The sequence below is a fragment of the Uloborus diversus genome, chromosome 6 (genome assembly GCF_026930045.1).
Source record: "Uloborus diversus isolate 005 chromosome 6, Udiv.v.3.1, whole genome shotgun sequence".
Taxonomy (NCBI): Eukaryota; Metazoa; Arthropoda; class Arachnida; order Araneae; family Uloboridae; genus Uloborus; species Uloborus diversus.
In genome coordinates, this window is record NC_072736.1 from 108,517,655 (window position 1) to 108,533,737 (window position 16,083).

Here is a 16,083-nt window from a genome sequence, read left to right on the forward strand (position 1 = left end):
TTATGTGCTTGATCAACTATAAAATGCGTCGAAGGTAACACAACAGTTAAGTACGAGTAAATCTTCCATATGTACAATTAAAAGTCAAGAAAAGGAAATCTGAAAAAGTTCACTGAATGGAAAATGCAAAAATTATGAAAATGGAAGCTGCTCCTATATTGTGAATTTAAGAAACCAGGAAGAGGAGTGTTGCCGTTGCGATGGATGATAATGTTATAAAAGAACTAGTGAAGAAAATGTATTGTGTATTTAACAATATTATATAGGAACAACGGTTTGATCAAGCTGCATAAATCATCATCTGCACTTTTTTAAGTTACAAATATTGTTACTGGATCTACCTTACACTACAACTATAGTGCATTTGTTTTTCTTACTACATACTGTACGTACCGTACTGTTTTTTTTTTTTTTTTAATGTCTTTATTTCCCAGTGATTATTGAATTAGTGCATCGTAGCAATTATTTATGTTGAATTATGCGATTTTTTAAAAAATATAAGTAAAAATTTAGTTTTTTTTTCTAGAAACAGTAATGCATAGTTAAGAAATGGTTTTTAACAGTTTGAGGTGTTGTTTACAAGTGTCTTAAATAGTTGGGTATGTTTCTAAAAAATTTTACGCATACCCTTTTCCACAACGTGAAATTTCGACTTACGCAATGGGTCTTGAAACGCATCCCTCGCGTAAGTCGGGACTCGACTGTATTTAGTTTTGAAGATGATCATTTACTTTTTAATGGAGTTACAAATTCGTATCTTATAGTTTACAATCATGTAGTGCAACAACAGAGTATACCAATTTTGACTCCTTTAGCTGCTTCATAAAACCGCAATGTCTAAAATTTCCTAAGCGTAAACATAAAATTTAGAAAATTGATTGAAAAAAATCCGCGTAAACGTGCCCCGGTTTACCCTATGAATTCTGAAATAATGGCGTAGTTCACTTTATCGGAAAAAAAATTGAAGTTTTTTCAGTACAAAAACTTTTTTGACTGGAGTTTTAAGGTAAATTTGAGCTGTTAAAAACACATTAGAAGGTCCGTAACGATTTAAACATTGGAAATTAAAAAAAAATCACAATGAGCGAAATCTGGAAATTGTGGAGGCTGAGGGATGACAGTCATCTGATTCCTGGCACAAAACTCATAAAATGACAAAGCTGAGGGTACGGGTGCATTCATCTCAGGAGGAACAATGTGTTATCTCGCCACAACTCTGGTCACTTTTTCCGAATTTTTCACGTAACCATTATAAAACGCTTTGATAGTACACACGATAACAGTTTTACCTTGAGGCAAGACACCAAAATGCACAATTCCATTAAAATCGAGAAAAAAAAAATGAGCATCACTTTGATACTGGAACTAGATTGACGTGTCTTCTTGGTGCGGGAATTATCTCCGGTTAAGCTTGCTTCAAAAGTTGAGGTGTTATGTTTCTGTAAGAGTTTTTTCTATTTTCACGTCGAATTTACGTAGCGTCTTTGCTTCCAAATATCGCACACATCAAAAATCGTCATTAGAACTTCAACCCCTCCTCGGATTAAAAAAGCAACAACACGAAAAGTAAACTAGACATAAACAACCCCAGAATACTTGTTTATAAAGGACAGCACTTGTTTAGAATAGTGTGCTGCCAACCACTCGATAAACATCTCCGTTGGCGCGTAATTCCAAATGTTGGGTTATTTTCTGAACGAATAAAATATTATCTAACTATGGACTCGATGCATAATGCTTAGAAATTAAACCAGTTTCACAATAAACGCAGGTCAACCCTCGTAAACCTAACACTGATTTGCTTTACAACAGCATTTTTTTAAATAAAAATCAAACAAAATCGAAATATGAAATTAAAAACTCATGTTAGGCATCTATTTTAAACTATAACTTAGTTAAAACAATTATACGAAGGTTCGAAATCATTCTATGAAAAAAAGAGGAAAAACAATTGTTAAACTGACAATGAGAAAGCTTTTCACAGCACTGAAAATACATTTGAAGAAAAAAAATATTTTTACTGCTTTATTTTGATCTATTCTGCAAATAAAAACTAGTATTTTCAAAAACTAAATATTTTAAGCAACTTTAAAAATATTGATTAGAAAATTTCAATTTCACATTAAGAACATTAATTAACTGCTAAAAGTTTATTTTTATAAGTTCTAAAAATGTATCATGTAACTAGTAAAACAACTAATCACTTTAGATGCAACTAAATATCTTGAAATTTTAAATATTATGCCTGAAGTCAATATATCAATAGTCTTAACTTACGACGTGCGGCTAGAAAAAAACCGAACTAGCACAGGTGAAACAATAAAACGAATGCAAAAAGGCTGAAAGTCGCCTGGCCTGTCACGTGACTCTTGCTCCGCCTACTGCTCGAGTTTCATTTGCCTCCTGCACTCAGTCTGCCCGTGGCGTCTGTTCTAAGTAGTTGACGTTTTGTCTGTGCGTCGGAAAAATGTTGAGTGCACAAAAAGAACAGCGTGTTAACATCAAATTTCTTTTCAAACTTGGAAAATCTGCAAGTGAAACGTTTGTAATGTTGCAACAAGTTTACGGCGATGATTGTTTATCGCGAACACAAGTGTTTGAGGGGTTTAAACGATTTAAAGATGGCCGCGAAGACACAAGTGATGACGCTCGCACTGGCAGACCATTGTCAGCAAACACTGATGCAAACATTGAAAAAATCGGTAAACTTGTTCGAGAAGATCGCCGTTTAACAATCAGAGCAATGTCTGAGTTGACAGGAATTGACAAAGAAAGTGTTAGGCAGATTCTTCATGAAAGTTTCAACATGAACAAAGTGTGTGCAAAAATGGTTCCAAAGTGTCTCACAATTGAACAGAAGGAACGCCGAAGAATGATTTGTTCTGACATCCTAGAAAACATTGAAAGAGATCCCACCTTTTTACAAAATGTTATTACGTGTAATGAATCGTGGTTTTTTACTTACGATCCCGAAACCAAACGCCAGTCGATACATTGGAAATCTCCTGATTCTCCACGACAAAAAAAAGCACGAATGTCAAAATCGAAATTCAAAGCAATGATGATTGTTTTTTTTCTTCTGATGTCAAAGGGATTGTACACATTGATTGGGTACCAGAGGGACAAACAGTGAATCAGCATTACTACATTAGCGTCCTGACTACCCTACGTGAGCGAGTACGGAGAAAACGGAACGATTTGTGGAAAAAAAAGACATGGATCCTGCACCAAGACAATGCCCCCCAGCTCACAATGCGTTGTCAGTGAAGACGTTTTTAGCCAATCACAACATCCCCATCTTAGACCATCCACCCTACTCACCTGATTTGGCCCCCTGTGATTTTTTTTCTTTTCCCTAAAGTCAAGTCAGCTTTGAAAGGAACTAGATTTGAGAGTGTTGAAGCAGTAAAAGAAAAAGCGACGGAAGTAATGTATGGACTTACCGAAAATGATCTGCAGCATTGCTATGAACAGTGGGAAATTCGTATGGAGCGGTGTATAGACCGAGGAGGAGAGTACATTGAAGGAGATAACATCAAATTGTAAATAATGGAAAATAAAAATTTTTTATAGCATCAGTTCGGTTTTTTTCTAGCCACACCTCGTATAACTATTTGAAATTCGAGAAAAGAATTCAAAAATGACATAACCAAATAAATCAAGCGCACTACAGACTTTCTAAACCCCTAGGTAATTACTGTCACCTAAAACTGCCCATAAAGAGGAGACAGACAGAGGAGATGACAGGGACAGAAATGACAAAACAGTAGTTTTGGTCCAACAGGGGAGAAACGTTTTCATTACTTTAATTTAACTATTCATCTTTATAAAAGTACGTGATTACACTTTCGGCTAACAATTTTTTTGAGCAATCACGTTGGTTATTGTTCTCACTTGACTGTTTTGAATTCCTAAGATTTTATTTTTGCCCTGCCTCCCTCTGCAGCACCACCGTCGACCGGACTCACGATGCTGCTCCTCTAGCGAAAACCGCTCCAGGTTGCGTCCATATCCTACACACACACCATACATACACACACCAACACCTACACACACATACATACACACACTTACACACACATACACTCACGCACACATACACACACGTACACAAACACACACATACACATACACTCGTGATTGCGAAAAACATAATTTGAATTCCAGATGTCGAAATTCAAATTAAGTTTTTTATTTAAACTTATTTTCAATTTCTTTGGAGATAGGTGGCGGGACAGAGGTGACATTTAAAAAAGTCACAAATGGTTTTTTCAAGATAAAACAAGGCACACTGACCCTTAAAGATGTGTTACTTCATTTAAATTTAGTTTTTCTGCAGAGAAGAACGATCTTTGTATTCTGGAAATTTATTTTTTGCCAACTAGCACCACCTACAGAACATTTTTACTTTTTTTTCTACTTGGAGCAGTTACACAAAACCTGGGGACATATACAAAATGATGTGTTTTCAACAGATGGCAAATGTGTGTTGAGGACAGGGGACAGAAATGACATTCGCCTATATTTTATTTTTTAAATTGAAATTTAAACACAAAACTGTGGCTTAGACACATTTGAAATACTACTCTTTGTGAGTATTTTAAATAAAATATGTCATTAAATATTGCAAATAAATATTTAGTTGAAAGATGTAGCATTATGACACAAAAGTTATCAAACTGGTTTTTGATCGTTGCCTAAAACTAAAACAAAACTGCTGTGGAGTCTAATTCGGGCTGATTTTGGGTTAAATGAGTACGACTCGAAAAAAGATAAATAAATACCTTTGTGCTGAACAGTAAAGTAAGACAAAACAACGTTAGAAGAAGCACAAATTTGTAAATTACAGCAGACACGTGTTTCGGCGTTACAGGAAACTTTCTTCTAACGTTGTTTTGTCTTACTTTAGGACTCGAAATTTCTAAAAGTCGGAGTCGGAGCGAGAGTCAGTTCTTTTTCCTTCGACTTCGCGAGTCCTGGTCATGTGCGCTCTTTACAAGCAAAATTACACCCTATAAATTATCCATAAATTTTTCCTTGCACTTAGTTGACTATTGCTACTTTTTGAAATGATAATCCTTTAGGAAGCAAAACCAGTTTTGACTTGAAGGTGCGACACTTAAAATGTCATTTGTTTCTTTTCGCCTTTTTCTATTACAATTGAAGGAAATATGAAAAGAAATCCAATCAAACAATCTGTGCCCATAATTTTGTTCAAAATTATAAGCTGGAAAACATGAAGGAATAAACTCTTCAAAAGTTATGACGTTGTAGTATTTTCGACAATTTTCCTGTAAAACTTTAAGGATTTTGTTTTGTTTAAAGTTTATTGTTTGAATTAACTGCTCAGCACCTTTTAGTGGTATAGAAAAGTTTAAGCAATTCAGCTTTAAAAAATTGGAATTGAGCCTCTTTTAGTTCTTCATTGCGCGTACTTTTATACCATTTAGTGAAAAAAGCGTAAGTAGTTCTATTCTTAGGAACATGATTTGGACCTCTCTTAGTTCTTAAATGTGGTTACTTTTGTACCTTTCATTGTAATAGAAAAGCGTAAGTAAGTCTGTTTGTAAGAATATTTTTCGAGACTTTTTAAGTTATTCAATACGGTTATTCTTAAGCAGTTTTGTTATAAGCATGATATTTTATTGAGAGAATAAAAGTAATGAACGGTATGATTACATAATCATACTGCTATTATGAATGCGTAAGTTTGTATGTATGGAGGTATGGATGTTCGTTACTCTTTCACGCATAAACTACTGAATGGGTTTTAATGAAATTTTACAATAATATAGCTCATTCATCAGAATAAGACATAGGCTATAATTTATAAATATATTGCGTGAACTGTCTAAAATATATAACGATAAATGTCAAGTAAGTAGGTAAAAAGTATACCATCTGCAAGCTATTCCTGCTTGCGCGATCCTTATTCTTTGATTGCTTCTGATTTTATATAAAGTGCGTTACGTATTTGAGTTAAATTCTTTTTTCTACGGGGGAGCAGGATTTTTCTTTTGCATTTCCAATGCGCATTTTCTTTTAAAATATTTTTTTTGCTTCTAAGTGGAATGATAACTTAATGTAAACTGCGTGGCATATTTGAGTTAAATTCTCTTTTCTACGGGGGCCAGGATTTTCCATTTGTTCTAGATATAATGTGTTTTTAATTACGTTCTTTTTCTTAGAAGAAAAGAGGAGAGGTTTTTGTTTAAATGTTTTAAATTAAAAGATCGGATTGCAAATTTATTGGAGTTCGCTTCGCGCGGCTGAGATTCTGTAGCCTTTTCGCTTGGCAAGATAAAGATAAACAATGATGTTAGTGGAATATTTCACATTTTAAAGCAACTGTTAATGTAATTTAATGTTTTTCATTTCTTTGGAGAAATACTTTAAATTGCAAAGGAATATTACTGTTTTTTATGGTGAGTGCGGTAAGGGAGGATTTTCACATATTCAGAGGATATTCAATGAATTGTTAGCACGGAGATCGCCGTGCAGGTACAGCTAGTAAACTATATATATATATATATATATATTGTGCATGTATTTTCGATTTCAAACATTTACATTCACAAAAACTACGAGTTCATTTTTTCGAAGTAAATAGAACACAATTAATCAATAGCTTGTCTGACGTAACTGAAGGAATTCAGAATTCAGCATGTTACAAGATATATTGAGTATTTTTTCTCTTTACTTCTTAGCTTATTTTGCCAAAATGATTTTTTTGGGCATGCTTTCAATTACATTTTATTTTGTATGCCTTTTATGTATCTACTTATAAGTTATAGTCAGAGACCATGCTGAATATTTTTTTCAAAAAAATAGTATGTCCCTTAATAATCGTGTTTTCCTTCAATTTCTCTGATTCAATCTCTCAATGATTTACTAACGCTGTTTCTCAAAACTTACAAATAAAGGTATCTACTTCATGTTTTCAACAAACTATGAAATTATCCAATGACTTAGTGAAACTCTTTATAAAACTGAAATTACTTTAAGCACCTCTACCTTTATACAGAAAATTTAAAAAATTGAAAACCTTGTTTTTTTTTCAAAATTTTAAAATACATCATATCTACAAAAAGTGGGCTAAAACAAAAGATTTATTGAATTTTAACTTACAGGAAAAAAATGAAAGTGAATTTTTTTGTAAGGTAGAGAAACCGTCGAAGTTTACCATTATCACAATTCACAAATGTTTAAAGTAATTTCCTTTCAGTTTTCTGTAAATGTCCCATTAATAAATCAGTTCTTGCCACAGATTTGACTGCATGCTTCTATCGACCTAATTAACTACAGTACAGATTCTTCATTTGAACAGTTTGAGTAGAGACCAAGTGAGTTTACACTCGGGGTTTCCTGTATGTAAGAGCATTCCTGAACTAAAATCAACAATCTGTACTGCAATTAACTTTACCGACAGAAGCATACTGACAAATCTGAAGCGAGAACTGATTTACCAATCAGACATTTGCAGAGTAACGATAGGAAATCACATTGGACTTCTTTACTTTTGCAGGATAGCAAAAGGAAATCACATTGGACATTTGCAGGATAACGAAAGGAAGTTATATCAGACATTTGCAGGATAACGAAAGGAAGTCACATTGGGCATTTGCAGGATAACGAAAGGAAGTCACATCGAACATTTGCAGGATAACGAAAGGAAGTCACATCGACCATTTGCAATAGTGGTAAACCTGGACTGTTTCTCTATCTTACAACACTCTTTTCTTTCGATTTTTTTCTGTAAATTATATTCAATACATCAATCACTAATTTGGAAAAACCCCGAACCCTATAGCTCAGTGATAGCGCTTCACTTTCATGCTGCAGATCCGGGTTCGATTCCCAAGAAGGACACGGTCAACTCAGCCTTTCATTCCTTCAAAGAGCGATTGAGAACAAAGTGTGATTCGGAACAAAACTCTGGGGGGGGGGGGGGCACGTTCAGCTGATCACCTAACCGGAACATCTGCCTTGCACCCCTGAGACTTTAATCATGAAAACTGGGATGGGCACAGTTCAACTAGGAGAAAATTATTATTTTAATTTTTTTCTATGATTAAACTTAAAAATACCTATAGGTGGCGCTAATACTAATGTTCTTTTCCAGAAACCTTTCAACAGAAAGAAAAATGACTGTTACTTTAGAGTTAACTAGTAAAGAAGATGAAGCTGTTGAAGAAGTAAGTACCTTTTTAAGCAGGTTGATGTCATACAAAAAATTAAATACCAATATTCATGTACACAGTTTTCGATCTAGATCTGTCATGGGGGGATACAACTTTTTTTTAGAGGTAGTCATTATCGGAAAGTGGGGTAGTAAGTGCTACATTCGGACACAAAAGGGAGGTCTTGTGGGAAGGTTTTTCTACATATAAGTCCCCACAATGCAGATTTAGGGTGTATTCGGTACACTGTAAAAAAAATCCGAAACGTTACTGATTATTTCCGTGGAACGTTTCCGGATTTCACATGTTTTTACCTATTTCCCCGTAAAATCAAGTATCTTCGAAAAAAAGTTTCCTGATTTGCTACAAGCTGCACGAATGCAGACTTTTCACTGTTGTGAAATATATTTTTAGCTACCAGTTTTAAGATTGAATGAGCGTGTTTATTAAGTGTATCAGCTTAAATTCGATTATAGCCCGTCCAGGTTGACTAAGCTCTCAATGAAAGCGAATAATATTACCCGTCCAGATTGACTAATCTCTCAGTAAGAACGAATAAGTCACTAGTTAGCTGCAGCTTTGCAAGGCAGGAATTGCAGGCAAGAGATTTGCTTGGTTCTTACTTGCAATTCTCGTATAGCTTTGGCCGTGTTTGCTCTGGAGCTTTTTTGGGTTTTCAGGAAGGTGCTAATCAATTGCAATAAACCTATTGATTTTTTCTAGAAAGGTTTCCTGGACATGACTGTCTTTAACATGGGAAGTTTCCCAATTCTTCAGAAAGTTTCAAGGTTAATTTCAGAAAGGTTACTGACTTTTAGCGGAAAACGTTCCGGGTTTTTCCAAGATATGTTACTGATAGAAATTGGGCACATCAGCTGCCCATTATTTTTCAGGAACGCTTCTGAATCGTTTTTACAGTGTAGCATAACCTCCTCAGTTGCACCGTCCCCAGTAGGGCACTTTACAAACTAACAAAAAAAAATCTCCAAGGTAGATAAAATGTATCATTGCTGCACAGTATTAGTTAATTTTCTTGTTAGTAGGTGACAAGTCTGAAAAACAAAGGTACTTCATTGAAAGATTTTTGTTCATAGCATTTTTGGTTGATAAAAAAAAAAGAAAATTACATGCTGTGTATCGGGGAGTGTCCCTTTTTTTTATTATTTTCAAAATTTATCATTCAAAGTTGATCTTGGGTCTGAGGAGGTAGAGGGGGAGGGGTTCATGGTCACATGTGATCCTCTTCTGGATCTATGCTTGAAATTTGTCTCCTTTAAACGATTTCTAAGCGGAAAACAAAAATCCTCCATCAACATTTCGAGAAGTAAATGCTGAGCTCTTGTTCGAGCATGATTTCCTGAATAACAAAATTTTGTTCCAAGCAAACCTGAAAGGTATCTGCGTCAAATTTTCAATGAGGAGTAAATTGAAGCGTTTGCATCAACAAAGAGTTTACTCCATTTTTTGGTCATTTGGTTCAACAAGGAGTTATCACTAGTTGATAGTTCTCAAGTTCGTTTGGTTCAACAAGAAGTTATCTCCAGTTGAGAGTTCTCAAGTTCGTTTGGTTCAACAAGAAGTTATTTCCGGTTGATAGTTCTGAAGTTATTCGCTAGAATAAGTTAGCTGCTTCATTCGCTTGAAGGCAACATGGTGTTAACTCCCGGAGACTTCCCAACAATCAAAACATGAAGTTAACTCTATATTGCTGCAAACCCTTCAATTGTCTGATGAAACGGAGGACGACATTTTCCATTACTCCCATAATTAGCTTGATCGCTAAGATATCACCTGTAAAAAGAAGAATAGAATGCAATAAAAAATATCAATGTTAAATACTAGCAGAGATTATATTTGCAGTTTAATAATTTCAAAGCTTAAATATTGATGGCTCAAAAATTTATCTAAAGAATAAGAAAGGCCTTAAAAAGTCATTAAAAATTACCTTAAGATGAAAATTAATGCCCTTTAAATCCTCATATATGTAATAGCCAAAGTCACTGATCGAGTGAAGCCCTGTCTTCACTAGCAATGAAGTTATTTTTAAAATGAATTATTTTACAATTGGAGAATGTTTATTGAATTTTGTATATATATTTTACGAGAAAATAGCTGAGATTCTTGTTATTTTTTTGTCTGACTGTTGCCAATTTTTTGGCACCAAAAAGAATTAATGTACTTCGATCTCGCTGGTTTTGCTAGAAACAATTGCCCAAAATTATGCGACCCGAAATTTCAACGATTAAAATATCCCAAAACAGGCAGTTGCTTGCCCTAAATGAAAGTGCAGTTTTTTCCCGGTATACCTTGGCAGGTGATTTTCTATTTTTTTACAGAATGATTTTCTAGCATATCTTTTAAAAAATTATAAATCCTAACTCGAATTTATAAATTTTATTTAATAAAGCTACATATGTATTTATAAATTTACTAAGCAGATGAAGTAATAATTAAAATAATTATTATTTACGAATTAAGTAATATGTTAATGAATCCTTGATAAAAAGGAACAAAAATTAATCGATCTTTAATTAACCTTAAAGAATTTTAGAACTTCATTTTACTATTATTATTATTAATATTATTATTATTACTTTGATATTCTTAAAAGAAAAGAACGCCTATCGTTCAAAAAAAAAAAATTTTTTTTGTATCTTTAATAAACCCGTTCACCATTAGGATTTGTTACTCAATCTTATTTAAAATTGAAAAAACTACTAATGTAAATGTCTTCTCTTATTTTAAATTTCCTTAATTTTTCCAGTTAGTACCTATACCTGAAATTTAATTCAAAGCCAATATCTTTAACAAACAAAATAGTGTAATAAATGAAAAACATCTTCCAAAAATGATTTTAAAAAAAATGGCTACAAATTTCAAGACTCTTTAAAACGACAAAAAAAAAAAAAAAAACTAAAATGTTAAAAAATGTGAGAAAGCAATCATAAATGCTGTCCAAACAAGAACAAAATAACGAAAAAATAAAATACAATTTATCAACATGGTTTTATAATTGTTCTATAAATTTAACTATTGATGAAAAACATTTTATAAATTAACTGATTTGTGTACTTCGTTCTAAAATTCCTTGCATAGAAAATTTTTCTAACTTTTAAGAAAGAAGTTATCATGATAGAAATTTTCCTTCCAAATTTTCAAAAATATTTCTCTAACTACGAAACCCTACATTAGTGCAATAATGAAAAAAAAAAGTATCGATTCAAACAGCTTAGTGAAACATGTGTTTTAATGCCTAACCCATTTCCCCTCTTCTTCCCGTCACTGAAAAATAAGGGTTTGAGCCTAGGCGACATTTAAAAAAAGAAAAAAAACAGCCAAATCTAACTATAAATCGACACTTGAACAGTCGCTGCAGCTTCGTTAACGTTCAAAGATATCCACATTCTGTTCACCGATTCCAGAACCTTCCGTTTTTCGTTAAAGTTGGTGCTTTTTCTTAAAATCACACGGCTTTAAAACCTTACATTTCGATAGCGGAGGTACGAGGACAATTGATTTATGCATCGAAAAATATATTTCACTTAGCTTTTTCAATCACTAATTACTTGAAGAAAATCATTATCACCCTCTCCGTGAGGTTCCTTGGCAAATACGTGAAACTAAATTTTAAGAAAACATATTTTTATTTTATTTTTTAGCTACGAAGACGACTGAAGAATAATGTTAAACCAGAAATGTACGAAGATAAAATGCTTTTCTATAGATTTGCAAAAGGTAAATATTTTGATTCATATTCTTCTGTTATCACTTCACATACCAGGGTGCATCCCGTACCGACCACTATACATGGTTTAACCCAGTGTGGCCCAACCTTTTTCTTCCAGAGGGCCGAACCTCTTATTAAAATCATTCTCGCGGGTCAGAACACATATAAAATTTTTAAACATTGCATTTTTTCGAAATAGATGGGAAAGTATGGAACGGGAAAGAAAATAACAATCCAAAAGTTGTTGTTGTCAATTACTTGATGCATGTTTTAATAAATGCAGGCTTTTCAGAAACCGATTTATGAAAAAAAAATTCCAAATTTGTGACATTTTCACTAATCGGGCTTTTCGATTTGTATTGGGATTGGGAACTTGGAGGACTTTATGACCACGAACATATTTAACGTGTCCCAGTCACCATTAACAAACACGAAGGATCTTCGACCCGCTATCATCGAACACGACACCCTCCAGTTAAAAGACTAATGCCTTACCGAATACGCCTTACTGATGCGTGTTCTCCTTTATATTACTCTACATGCCCTTTTGAAGAAACCTTGAGCAAAATATCTAAATATTTTCGATGTGTATTTGTTTCCATAATGTGCGCGTAATAATTTAAAATAGCGTAACATGGTAAAATTTATGTAGTGTTCACTTTCTTCCATAGTTAGTTTTTTTTTATTTCTTTTGAGGGGCAGATAATGTTTTTAAAGTATTACAGCCTTTTTTGTGAGCATTAAAAATGTTTTGAGCAATACTATTCAAGCAAAAGCATCAGTCCTTGCACAACGCAGCCAACAAAGACGCCAAATATTTTAGATCCTTGTTTTTGTTGCATGAACTCAATGAAAAACTTGTGCTCTACTTCTAAAAAGTGCAATTAACTTTTGAAGACTTTCAGAAAGAGTATTTATCAGATTTTTTGGCTCAGTTACAGACAGATCTTACGAAATGAATCCGTTACTGAGTGAATAATATTATTTCAGTTTTCGATATCAGCACTACCTGTATGTCGTTAGAGGATAAAACTTAATGAGATAAGTATCAAAATAAAAAATATTAATCATCTGTAAATCTGAAGTAGATTTTTGAAATATATTTTTTATAAGTACAAGACTTTACAATTTCTCTGTATTAGTTTATAGCATTTAATGACAATTTTCCTGTACATAATGAAATTAGGAAAACTTTTGTCCGTGTGGTTGCGTACGGAAAGAAAAAAAAACTGGTAATCATTTTTATCTAACTTTCTCTTGTTCAGACTGTAACTGCGCACCCCACGCTATTCAGTAATCAGTATATTAAAATTCTAGAAGCAAACCCCATACTTTATCGGTTCAGACATTACGTTTTTAGCTTACACATTTGACCCTATTAGTACAATGCAATTCCTGCCTAGAAAACTATGATACTAAATTTAAAAACCTGTATGTGTACTTTATGTATCACAATAAATTGCTTTAACTAATTTATACATTTCATTACCACTAGTTTGAAGCTTTTAACTACTATTTAAATTTAATTTCAGCTCGTGATTTTAATGTTGATAATTCGGAAACCATGTTAAAGAAGGTAAGTGTTTTTAGGTGATATAGCACATATTTTAGTTGTTTTATTTTGAAAAACTTTAAATTTAAGGAGGGGTTGCGAAAAATCAAGATTGTTTATTAATTTCATAATACCATTACTGATGTTCACCCGTTTTATTTGTTTTTACTAGTAGACTGAGAGTCACGTAATGCGATGTCATTGCTAAAAAAATTAAACTCGCACGGTTTTACTAGATCTTCTAGTCTTGATTTTAATCACACGGGACGAATGAAATTAATTAATGCTAAATTTCTGATTTAAAAAGAAAGAATCACTTAATTTAACTTTAAATGCTCAGATACGGCAATTATAAATGGTTACTCTGTGAGATTCTATTCTATAAGATATAATCGCATCAAACTTACAAAATTCTTTCTCCAGAGACATTTAAATCAATTTATTCAAAATGTGCATTTACGTTTTGTCTGTTTTAAAATGAATGTTTTTCATAACATTATAATTTTTAGAAGTATCATTTATTTTTAACAAAACCTCAGACACTCAAGTTCAGTTAATGATCCTCTAACATTAACGCAGAAGAAATATTAACGAAAGTTACCTTACTTCCTTCGAAATAGTCCCCTCCCATGAATATGCAGCTCTGAAATCTGCAATACACGTCTTGGAAACTTTGTAAGAAGTCTTCATTTGAGGTGGAGTTCAAAAAAGTTGTTACGTTTCGTTGAATGTCAAGATAATTGTCAAATCTCTCTCCTTTCAAACCAAGTTTGTGTCGAGTGAATAGGAAGAGGTCTGGAGGATTGAGATCTGGTGAGTAGGGTGGATCTTCCATTTGCTCCATCCTCTTTTCAGCCAGGAACTGTTTAGACAGATTTTAAATTGAGGCAGTGAGAAGTAAAGCGATGTAAGTGCCAAAGTTAAAAATTTGGAGATACCCACTACAAATGGTAGTTGAACCTCTCTTCAGGTTTGGCGCCAGATACAGTACTAGTAGCCCTGGTAGATGCTGCTATACAGCATGATTTAGAAAACCTTTTCAATGAAAGCCTACTTAGAAATGGAACTTTAAGCGTGTTTTACTCAAAAGTTGAAAATGTTCTCTTACATTCCTTTGTTTCTCACTTCCTCCATTGATCTTTTGCTTATTTAACAACGCCCGAACCAAGCACTTTGTAAAACAAGTCTTACACGGAACACAAACGACGCTCAACTGAACAATTGTGATTCTAAATGGTCAATAGAGCTTGACCATGGAGAGATCGCGAATGCCATTTGTACCATTTGCAATAGCCAGAAAGAACCGATTAATAAAAGGTGCGCTCTCGATGATCCTATCTATGACATAATAATTACAAACAACCTATTACATTTGATACACATGATGTTTCCACTTCAAAGTCATCTGACATCTCTCCGTGGTCAAGCTTCACCTGCTGCTATGCAGGTGCAGGGTTTTTTTTTTTTTTTTCGCTAGTGTTGCCGGTTCGGTCGTTCTCACATCATTCACTGAAGGGACAGATAATTAATTTTTGGATAGTTTGCTTCATGTGTTTTGGCATTAGAAAAATTTCAAACGATAGACTCAATTTTATGCAATATGATAACTTTTTGAAACACGAGTTATTAACTCTGGCGCATAAATATTCGAAAAGAAAACGAGCTGATGTGTGCATCACATGACTTCCTTTTACACCAATCTAATGTTATTTCCCCATTATTGGCAATTTTAATGTGATTCAATAGTTAAATCTCTAAATATCACCAACAGTGCCTAAATTGAAACCAGATTTTAAAAATAATAAAACAAATTTAAAAAAATCGCTAAATTTGTCGTCAAGTTGCTGACAAAACTTAGCGTACAAAAGACTGGCGATATATCGCCAAGTGTCCGCCAAATTATAGCACCACTTGAGTTTGCTTCGAAATTAACAATGATTTCCCCCCAAAAAGGTGTAAAAGACCCCCTTAGTAACACCCGAATGCAACCAAAAGGGGAGGTGCACAACTAGACCCCACTAACAGTCTACGTACCAAATTTCAACTTTCTAGGACATACCTTTCTTGAGTTATGCGACATACATACGTACATACGCACATACATACATACGTACATACTGACGCCACGAGAAAACTCGTTGTAATTAACTCGGGGATTGTCAAAATGGATATTTCGGGGGTCTATACGTTCTTAGGCACTTATCCACGTGTGGTCGGGTTGAAAAAAACTCAACATTCATTAACGGTTCTTCAGTGGTCGTAAATACTTCATCTCTGCTGCTTGAATTCTACTAGTTTTTTGACTGTTCAAAGTCCATGTTTCAGAGCCGTATAGTAAGATTGGCAGCGCCCTAACCTTATAGAACTTCAGAGAACAAAACTGAAGTTTTATAGGGTTATGGCGGTGCCAACTTTATTATACGGCTCTGAAACATGGACTTTGAACGGTCAAGAAGCTAGTAGAATTCAAGCAGCAGAGATGAAGTATTTACGATCACTGAAGAACTGCACTATCCTAGGCAAAATAAGGAATGAATCTATTCGAATGGAATTACAGATATTCAGTCTCAATGAAAAAATTACGGAACATCGTAACGATTGGAAAAACCATGTTCGACGTATGG

General features: G+C 33.8%; 1 protein-coding gene across 1 annotated transcript in view; it reads left to right on the top strand.

Moving 5' to 3' along the window:
* Positions 1-7,525: 7,525 nt before the first annotated feature.
* The window catches only part of LOC129224111 (SEC14-like protein 4), a gene marked incomplete at its 5' end in the record, with an annotated part of 53,029 nt that continues 44,471 nt past the window's right edge, over positions 7,526-16,083 (top strand). Inside the window, 4 exon segments of the mRNA XM_054858520.1 lie at positions 7,526-7,700; positions 8,123-8,195; positions 11,840-11,915; positions 13,440-13,483. Coding sequence (XP_054714495.1) covers positions 8,145-8,195; positions 11,840-11,915; positions 13,440-13,483 — 171 coding nt within the window.